The sequence below is a fragment of the Homarus americanus genome, unplaced genomic scaffold, assembly GCF_018991925.1.
Source record: "Homarus americanus isolate GMGI-L3 unplaced genomic scaffold, GMGI_Hamer_2.0 scaffold54741, whole genome shotgun sequence".
Taxonomy (NCBI): domain Eukaryota; kingdom Metazoa; phylum Arthropoda; class Malacostraca; order Decapoda; family Nephropidae; genus Homarus; species Homarus americanus.
In genome coordinates this window covers 7,110-17,952 of record NW_024749764.1, presented here as the reverse complement: position 1 = coordinate 17,952, position 10,843 = coordinate 7,110, and the positions used below count along the sequence as shown (strand labels likewise).

General features: G+C 40.5%; 1 protein-coding gene across 1 annotated transcript; it reads right to left on the bottom strand.

The window, feature by feature from the left end:
* Positions 1-727: 727 nt before the first annotated feature.
* LOC121853745 (jerky protein homolog) lies at positions 728-10,499 on the bottom strand. The gene is made up of 3 exons (XM_042348085.1): positions 10,372-10,499; positions 7,842-7,991; positions 728-2,048 (listed from the first exon to the last, which is right to left on the bottom strand). Exons 1-3 carry the CDS (start codon positions 10,497-10,499, stop codon positions 728-730), a joined length of 1,599 nt encoding a protein of 532 aa, XP_042204019.1.
* Positions 10,500-10,843: the final 344 nt, after the last annotated feature.

Genomic DNA, 10,843 nt, shown 5'->3' with positions numbered 1-10,843 from the left:
ATTCAATAATAGTCCCTTAACTTCATGAATCGCATCATTATTAATTCGGTAAATGACATTCAATATCATATAGGCCTAGTTCCGCAATCTCTAACTCTGAGCAGGCAGCTCCTCCCCTCAGATGACCTTGAACGCTCAGTATCACTCATGGCAGGGCATTTGAAATTACTCTGAAATTTCTGAATATTACATATATATATATATATATATATATATATATATATATATATATATATATATATATATATATATATATATATATATATATATATATATATATATATACTACAGTAGAAGTCCAAAAATCCGGACTGCTTGGGGATTGGGTCGGTCCGGATTTTCGGATTTTCCGGATTCTCAGGCAGTACTTTTAAAATTCAAATTTAAGGAGGAATAAAGAAGAGATGAACAGGTACATTTTGATAGTTTATTCATTTGCAAATACAGCATGCTTCATTTATCAAAATGAGCAGTTTTAAAGAAAAATAAAGTCAACACTTGACAAAAATGTAAACAAACATTTTTCACTACGAAAAAAGGGGCGTGTAATGCTTGAAATCATGTTTAAAAATGAACATTGTAAAAGCAAAAATACAGTAAACAAATGAAAGCAGAATTTATTTTATACAAATTGATTATTTATTTGTAGTTTATTAACGAAACATTTTCCTATAAATACAAAGTACAAAACAACAAATAAATATTTATTCGTTGATTTCCACGACTTCTACTGTACATGTGTATCGTCTGCTGCACTGCTTGTGGGTGGAACACTTGCAGCTTCTACTGCATCTGCTGCACTGCTTGACACTGCTTTCTTTAAATACTTTCGTATATCACCTTGTTTACGACTTTGTAATTTCTTTGTGATAAGATTATTCTGCACCATGTGTGCATGCATGACGTCTTGAAGACTGAAGCCATGGTTCTGTTCCACAAATTTAATAACTGTTTCAATGCCCTTTTCTGCAGCAGCCCAAGATATCTTTTCTTCAACTTTGTCGTCTTCTTCACCAGATTCTTCTGAACAATTCTCTTCTATCTTCTCAGGAGTTGTAATGCTTTGAATGATTTCTTGATCAGTGAAAGTGGATGCAACTTCAATATCATCGTCAATGTGTATCCACTCTTCTATGTCAGCAGCATTAAGCTTGCGTAGAGGGTTGTCTTCCAGAGATAATTTAACAGTCTCCATCAGTTCTTGCACTTCAGATGCCCTCTGCTTTATGTGGAATCCTTCAAAATCTTTGTCTTGATCACACACTAGATCTGCAAACATCACTTTCGGCCACAACTTTCGCCACGCTCTTAAAAGTGTTTCACTCGTGACTGCATTCCAGGCAGTCACGAGTGAAAATATTGCATCCTTGATCGTAAAACTGCGTTGAAATTCTGTAGGGTTGACATTCTCATTCATCATTTTCGTCATAAAATCATTTTTATAGTGACATTTAAAGTTCCTAATGACTCCTTGATCCATGGGTTGAATCAATGATGTTACGTTTGGTGGCAAGTAACATGCATAAATATTCCCGCAATCAGAGACTAATTTTGATTCATGCGGGTGGGCCCTACAGTTGTCGAGAAGTAGCAGGCACTTTGTATTTGCAGGCTTCCCCAATTTCCTTAAGTTCTGACGAACTGATGGAACAAAATCATGAACAAACCAATCGTGAAATATGTCTTTGTCCATCCAAGCACTCTTTTGGGCTTTATAGGTCACAGGCAAGTGCACAATTCCTTTAAAGGCCCGTGGGCGCTTAAATTTGCCAATCGCCAAAAGCTTAATTTTATGCTGACCTGAAGCATTAGCACATAGAAGAACGGTTAATCTTTCCTTATTAAGCTTAAAACCTGTTGCATTTCGTTCTTGGTTTCCAGCCAAAGTTTTTGTGGGCAAACACTTCCAGTAAACCCCTGTTTCATCAGCATTACAAATTTGATCGGCTGTGAGATCATAGTCATTTAAAAATTTTTCAAATGTTGCACTATATTTTGTTGCTGCTTGTGTATCAGCCGACTGTCTTTCTCCAGCAATATCTAACTGTCTAATACCATGACGAGTCTTGAAATTCCTAAGCCATCCATCACTAAATGCACACTCTGATTCAATGTTCATTTGCTCCTTAAAAGACTTTGCTTTGGCAATAAGCATCGGCCCAGAAATTGCTATACCTTCTGATCGTTTTAACAAAAACCATTCGTGCAACACTTTATCAAGATTTTCTAATTTGGGCCGATGTAAACTTTTTCTTTCAGCAATTTTATTGTAAGGCTCAGAAGAAGTTGTGAATTCTAGAATTTTATTCTTTGCCTTTTTTATATCATAAATTGTTGACTTTCCAATGTCGTATGTTTCCATGAGAACAGCATTGCTCACACCACGTTCTAGTTTCTTAAGTATTTCAAGTTTGTCACTCAATTTCAATGTGTTCTTCTTTCTCTTCACACAACGAAGCTTATCTACTTTAGGAGCCATTATTATGGGCTTGTAAATGGAAAGAGTAGGACTCAAAATTACATACGTTGTTACAGTTTGATTGCTTGTTCTAAAGTAGCGATCGATCGAGTGGTCGCTTGTTGTCGCTGTGTAGCTGTGGCGTTCACGCATGCACACATATACACAAAAGATTTATAGTGCCTCAAATTTTACATTTCAGGACAAGCTAATTACAAAACTAGCAAAATTAGCTACTTATAATTTACAATTACTTTTATTATTAGAATTATGTAAATTAATTTTTTTTAAAACAACTCCATTCATTCACGTAACCCACAAAAGCCCGCTAAATTTAAAAAGTTTGAAAGTTTTCGAAAAGTCCGGATTCTCGGGTGGTCCGGATTTTTGGCATCCGGATTTTTGGACTTTTACTGCATATATATATATATATATATATATATATATATATATATATATATATATATATATATATATATATATATATATATATATATATATATATATATATATATATATATATATATATATATGCAAGTAAATCACTGTAGGTGCGTGTGATCTAGGTATATGCTGATAACCACAAGGAAAGAAGAAAACACGAAGTTCCCAAACGCTTTCATGTAATTCACATCTTCAGGGGTGAGTACAGTATTACCTTGCTTTACAAAGTTTCACTTTCCGCGATTTCTCATTTACGTGGTACCTTGCCAGAACCAGACTTTCGCTTTCCACGGTGCATCTACTCATATACGCGGTGAAGTACAATTTTTTTTTTTCATTTAGCTCATAAAATTCATACAAATTTCCCGGCCAGAATATAATTTACATTGCTGGAATTCTTACAATATGATGATCATTTTGAATATAAACATCATGGATTTTGCTTTAGACATACAAATTTTAGAGCTAATGTAATAATTTGGTTTACACAAAGCAAATATTTTATCCTTTGTGCAGAATATATGAAGTTTACATTCAAAATATTCCCTGACCTGCAAGGAATCCAGAAATGTCAATTATATTATCCTAACTTTCGTCTGAGGTATTATTTATTACTAAACGTTAAAATCTAGAGTTTTCACCCAAACATTAATCAGAGAGGTAGGAGCTAGTGAGCTGGGAAGAGGGGGGGAGGTGGGATTTGAGTCTATTATTTGAATGGACATTAACCTGGCGACTGTATTTCTCTTAAATATTAATTGTGTGAGCATACCATCATAAAATTTAGATGTTATTTTTACTACAACATAGGTATTGTGTCGGAAAAAGTGGAGTTTGGGGGTCGGGCCAGTCTCTATTGGAATTAATCCCATATGTTCTGTTGTTCACTTTACGCGGTTTTCACTTTCTGCGGTACCCTGTGGGTTCAATTGACAGCGTAAATCGGGGTACTACTGTATATATATATATATATATATATATATATATATATATATATATATATATATATATATATATATATATATTATTTAATATACTAATTCACAATATTTTATAATCGCAGTCATGTACTGAATATTCTATGTAAAAAAAAAAATTAAATGAATTATTTATAGTGAAGGCCACTTCGGACACAAAGATGGCTATAAATAGCCTTCTTATCTCCCCTCCATCTCTTACCCTCTGTCAGAGAGAAGGTCTTGGTAAATAACTTTTGTTTGTTTATTTTCATTGTTTGTCTAATTTATCATGTTGATTCAAAGTAATATTACTAAAAGTTGTGTAGGTAGTAGGCAGCTACCAAACGGAGATTCTACCGCCTGGGAAGATATTGGAAGCAAAATGTACAGTATTGTCTAATGGTAGACCCTGTAGTGGATTCCTCCCCTACAAACGCCGTTTGTCTCTGACTAGCCGACCCTCGAATTCCCCAGTGTATGCCTCGTGGTCTAGGTCAGCAACCAGCGCCGCCTTACATGACTGAGGTCAACTATTAAGCCACGCCTACCCCCGCTATATAAGACCTCACCTCGTGGTGACCTATCTCTTTCTACCTACAGCCACCAGCAAGCAACACCTTCTCCTCCACTCCTGCCTAGCGGCTTCCGCTCCAGCCGGCGACCATGGCGACCCACAAGCTGGTCCTCCTCTGAGCACCCTCACCAACCAGCTCTCTCTACTCAACGCTTGTAACCATGCTGCCTTCCCAGCACCAAGCTCCATTGTACATCCAATATAATATGAATACAGAGAGCACATTGTGAGTTTCCTTTCTCCATCCCATCCTGAGTGTGAACAAATATCCCGTACCCGACAACCCTACTTCCATATGGCATCACGAAAATTGTGACCAAGTCTTAGGTTGCTGTTCTATCTTTCTGCCTCATTTACACACAAATGCAGAGTTTCAATTGTTTCTCTTACTTTGACAACACAACATACTTACAGTATATAATGTTTCTCACCTTTGATCTTTTTTTCATTTTTTTATTTATGGTTGATTATTTAAAATAAGGTCAATTTATTTCAATTATTGGCATCAAATTTTACTGGCTGGTGTACAGTAGTGTAAACACTAGTGACTCACATAAGCGTCTGTTATTTAACTGGAACTAAAATCGGTGTGAGTAAAATTTTTCTATTTACTTAAAATAGACTTACCGATTTATTTGTTTATTTATTTATTTATAATATACTGTACAGGTTGACTATCAAAAATCCGGCAACCGATAAACCGGAACCTTCAGTTTTCCGGCATGGATTTCGGAGCGCATTTTCAAATATTTCTTTGTTTATTTAATGAAGATACATGTTTTAGCTCATAAAATTCATACAAATTACCCGGCCAGAATATAATTTACATTGCTGGAATTCTTACAATTTGATGATCATTTTGAATATAAACATCATAGATTTTGCATTAGACATACAGATTTTAGATATAGGCCTAATGTTTATTCTGAATAAATATGTTATCTTTAGTGCAAAATATATGACATTTATATTCAAAATATTCCTGGTCTTACAAGGAATCCAGCAATGTCAATTATATTATCCCAACTTTAGTTAGAAGTATTATTTATTAGGCTACCAAAAGTTAAAATTAGTTTTTTCACCCAACATTTCTCTGGTAGGGATGGAAGGTGGGGGGTGGGGGGGAGGGTTGTGACCGACCGACCATCTGGCGCGGTTGGAAGAGGGGGGGAGGCAAGTTGGGGTACTTTGATTGACAGATAGTGTCGTGAAGAATATTTTTTTTTTTATTAACTGAACATATTTGTTTTAGCTCATAAAATTCATACAAATTACCCAGCCAGAATATAATTTACATTGCTGGAATTCTTACAATTTGATGATCATTTTGAATATAAACATTGTAGATTTTGCATTAGACATACAAATTTTAGATATAATGTTTACTCCGAGTAAATATGTTATCTTTTGTGCAAAATATATGACATTTATATTCAAAATATTCCCGGTCTTACAAGGAATCCAGCAATGTCAATTATATTATCCTAACTTAAGTGTTTAATTTTCTTTGTTTAAAGGACTTTACAGGTAGGCCCTAGTCATTTTCTGTTAAACTTATACAGCAAATATAACCATCAGTTTTCCAGCATTTTCGAAAATCCGGCACTCCTCAGGCCCCGAGGTTGCCGGATTTTTGATAGTCAACCTGTAATATATTAAACACGCTGCAAGTATTTTCTTTAATTTATAAACTTGTTTTGCAAAAAAGGGAGGCTACCATTATACCTAAAAATAGCCACACAGCATTCAGTCACTGTTACTCCCTTGTCTCGTCACTGGCAAATGGCAGGGAAGGGGGGGGGGGTGATGATAGCTGTGTTTATCACCGGGGTGTATTGTTCTTTTACAGTATGTTAGACAGGTTTATAATACATTTTTATTATTTCAATATACCGGTAATCTTAATTTTAATCCAGCTTCCCAAACGTAAGTTTCAGTAAAAAATAATTAGTGGTAGGACCTTGTGAGTGGTTTACCCCATCACCACTCTTGACACGCTTAACCACAATATTTAAGAGGTAAGAATTTTATACCTGGTGCCTAAGACGACCCCTAATTTTGGGCTGATTTTTTTAAGTCTCAAATTCCGTCTTTTAGGTCGAGATATACAGTAAGTGCTCAGTCACACTGTATCCATTCCTCATTATTTATTACTTTTACTGTACTGTATTTCATTGTAGATTTTATTTTTTTTTAAATGATTTTTTGTATCTATGTCGGACTTACGACCAATCGGACTTACGACCTGGATTTGGGTCCCAAACCCCATCGTAAGTCGGGGAGCACCTGTGTATGTATATATGTAACCGGTCGGAATTTAACTGGACTTTATTTTCTCACTTAACTTGGGGTTTATTAAAGATTATAAGATGGTAATGGCAGTGGAAGCGCCCCTTTGAGAAAAATCAACACAAGAACAATCTACAAAACGAAGTAGAACAATAGGCGGGAAGGTCGGCGTCTGTGACTGGGATGAATGGGGAACGCCGCTGTAAAATTTAAACGCCTTTACTGCCACCTCAACACTACAAACCGCAACGATCGATAATGGTACACTCTAACTTCGTGAACTCCCAAAACACTCTGGGGAGATAAAAGAGATTTATGGGGCTGCATGACAGAAATTATTAAACTCAGGCAACAATAAATTTGAAATGCAGAAATGTTGCTTGCACACATGAAACAGGCCTTAAGGGCTTTCACAAAGTAATATCAGTCACTTAGGAAATGGTGTAATATAAGAAGTCAAGTATACAGTGAATGGTAGAGACTTTCGTATGAATAATATAAGTCACTGAAATGGTAATAAAAATAAGAGGGTAATGCTCTACAATGAATGGGCGCTGAGGGCTTTTAAAACAGCATAATGCTGAGGGAAATGGTAAGCCAAAGTAAGAAATTAATGTACTCTACAATGTGAATAGGCCTTAAGGGCACTCAACAAATTATATCACCCCGGCCGGTGTAACCTAACTTAAACATACAGGGGAACAAAGGGTTTATACCTGAGATCGGAATTATAAAGAAAATTAAATGCATTAAAAAGAATCAAATCCACCGATATCACTCGGTTTCGCGTGAGCACAAACGGTTTAAAAATTCAAAAACTTTGAAATTGTTTAAGAAATATCAAAACTACACCGCACGTCCGCGATAATATCGGTAGCAGAAATGGTATGGCTTCCCACCCAATGCGTCACTAATGTGGTTTGTTACTGGGTCCCTGTACCGTGAACCATGCTCCACCCAACAAAGCATACCGTAATAAAGGGAGATAAAATGAACCTCTAGGTATCCCAGACTCATGGTCTCGGTGAAATGCGACCCTGTGTCACTCCGGCTGCGACTCCACTTTACCCCCGATACATCATAAAGCGGAAGGGTAGAGCCAATCGGGCCTTCATACGATTGAGACGCTTTGGCTTCCCACGTTAGCAGAGGTTTCGCGCTGGCGCTCGAGCGGGGTTGGCGGACGAGGAAGCGGTGCCCCGCGTCGTCCGTCATCAGCTGGGCACCGAACGGCTGAATTCCCTCCGGAGATTCTTTGATACCCCCGCTTCAAAAGCGGTGGGCGGGCCTACGTCACGCTGATCCGGTTTAATGGCGACATCGCCACCCTCAATCATCGCGGCGTCGATATCTCGCCAGTCAAACTCCCGGTCAGCTCAGGTCGAGTGGGGTTAGAGCCTGAAATGAACTCACTGTTAGCTCCCTAGTTGCTACCACCCGCCCTATCGCCCTGTGGGATCTCAGGGCTTAGGGCTTGCTTGTTATGCAATAGTGCAACTGAGGTGACTGAGCCGTGACTATTTCTGCGGGCCAGCGCCAGGGGCGATCTTTTGTTGTCTGAATGCTCCGCGTGACTGAGGAGGCAGCTCGTCTCTCCAGGCGTTAAGCAGAGCCTCGTGACATGTTTTCCGCCTAACTAATAACTCCTTGGGACACCCGTAACGATATTCAGACGATAAACGGTCTGCCAGTAATTTCCGATTCAATGACTGATCGCTTAACTTCATGAATGTCGCGTGTTATTAATTTAAAGCCAAATTACATTTAATATCACTTGGGCTGGATTCCACTGGCACCGCTATGTCAGAGGCTCTCGACCTTGAACTGGCTCTAGTATCGCTAATGGCGGGGCATTTTGAAATTACTCTGAAATTTCTGAACTGTTTGAAATCGACCCCCTAAAAGGTGGCTTTTCCGTCTCATGTGCTGAAAACGACCCGCCAAAATTTGTTCTAGGCAAAATGTACTTTACTTTCAAAATGCAGCATTCACGTCTTCTCCGCTGCCACTCTCCACGTTTAGAGGCCACCTAAAAAACAGCGCAATTCGCCACTTTAAACGGCTTATGCTCACGCTGGCCCTTGAACTAGAACCAGTGTCAAAACAATACTCCGGTAAAATGCCGGTAACCGCGCGCAGCGCCCGAACTAAGAGGTGGTAATCAAAACAATACTCGGTAAGTCTCAAAGACCTCGTAAAAAAGGCGGTTAACCCTCTGACATTGTACCCAGGTGGGCCTGGACGTTACAAGCCGTACTCTCAATCCCAAAGCTTCTGACAGCAGCCACTACTCAGCGCACATCTCTGGCTGGCGAAAATCTCTCCAATCCTCTGCCCCTACTCTAGCTCCTCCAATACTTCATGCTTTCTCATTACCATTTTCAAGCTGGCAGAATTTGTCAGCTTCGTCTTTCAGTTGGGCTCGATCGACCTCTGAACTACTTCTCTTCATCTTTTATATAATACCGGTGGGAACCTGTCATGCTCAGTTCATCCATCCCCTCAGGTCTCCCAGGATGCTTGCTTGAGGTTGGAGCAGCCTTTAGAGATTATCGGTTTTCCCCACTCGGCTTCCAGGTCACTATACACTGGGCTCAATGCAGGCCGGACCTCGGCAGTAACTGCCATCTCGTATCAAAATAAGCGGTTTTGCAGCTTACGCCAGCCTGTTTTTACGACCTCCAGCCAGAACCCTCTGGCCCCGCCACTGCTCTCGTGGAAACATATTTTTCTCTTTTCACCTGTTTGTTCCTTACGTCTCGAACATTGATCGCCACTGCTTCGCACGTCTTCGTTGCGGTCTCTAATCACCATCACCCATCACGGCTCTGGGTCTTCTTCCGCAAGATTCGCGTTGGCAGGTTTGGTTTTATATACTCCCGATAAAACAACAGGGCGGGAAGGCCTGTGCGTGGCATCTTGGTCGGCGTTATAGGCGAGCACCTGCCTGCAGGTCACTCCTGGCCACCTATTCTTTTCCTCTTCCTCTCGGGTGGCCCGTAGACCGTGCAGGAGTTCGATTGAACGTTCACCGCCATTTTACTGGCGGGCGACGTACGACGTCTGTTGCCCCCAAAGGTGGCACGTTTCGGGACCATTACTGCCAAAATTTCTTCCCATTCAGTCAACAGTCGCTCAGGTTTTACTGGAGTCCGTTACCGGATCTGGCACCACGTCGAGGCGCTGCGTTGATTAGCGCAGGCCGGAAAGGCTGAAGTGTAACGACTGTATCGTCAACCAGTATCAGGACACTCTCAATCCTTGCACCGCTTGTCCAGCAAAGGTGAAATCTGCGGCAGTATGCTCTGTGGTTTGGCGCAAATCAATTACTAAATGCAGTTGGGGTTTCCGGCGCTATCTTTTGCTACTCCACACCTCTGCTGGCTATGCGATATGCTGTTTTGCCATGCCTGACCGCGAGAGCCTCCTCCGCCGCTGCAGCGACAGGGTGCGATCTCGCTGGTGCCCAAACTCGTCGTGGCGGCTCCGGTCAAAACTCCTGCAGGTTTGAGCTAACACTGGCACCTCCTCGCCAGATTCAGCTGCCCAGATTATCCTGCGGCCCGGGCAGCATCTTTCTCTTACGATCGAGGATTTTCTGTCAGGCATGCGCGGAAATAGTCGTTTTACAGGAGCTGCGCCTATACCTCATCCTCCAGCGGTTCCACGCCAGCCATCGCCGCAGTTTTGTGCCATGCCGGTCGTACTGGCTACGCCGCGCGGCCATCGCGTTACAGGTTGCTTCCCGCTGCGTTACTCCTCCTGGTACATGCATCGCTGTATACTCTTCTTCGCTATCTTCCTCCTGTTCCGCCGGGATTCCTAGATAGGCCCATCCGCCACAATGTTGTTCTTCACAGCGTATACCGCCGTAAGTTCATAGCGAGATCCGCATTCCACCTACTTTCCACAGCACCCTGGATTAGCCTTCTGCGTGACTGAATTGGGTTTACATTATCTTTGTATGGGCTGAAATGACACCGCGAATAATCCCTGAATTTATCCACTACTGCCCATTTGATTGCTAACATCTCAGCAAGAGACATAGTTGTTCATGTTTACGTTCTGATCAGGCCCCGACTGCGCACCAGCACACGGTTAAACCTGCCATCCTTCGGC

Bases quoted from the DNA above. Each gene is read 5' to 3' on its own strand.
- LOC121853745 (XM_042348085.1), bottom strand. From the start codon at position 10,499: ATGCATGTACCAGGAGGAGTAACGCAGCGGGAAGCAACCTGTAACGCG. The intron at 7,992-10,371 runs GTATAGGCGCAG...CCGCTTTTGAAG, and splicing joins TGGAACCGCTGGAGGATGAG to CGGGGGTATCAAAGAATCTC. The intron at 2,049-7,841 runs GTATGAAGGCCC...TCATGGTATTAG, and splicing joins GAAGCCAAAGCGTCTCAATC to ACAGTTAGATATTGCTGGAG.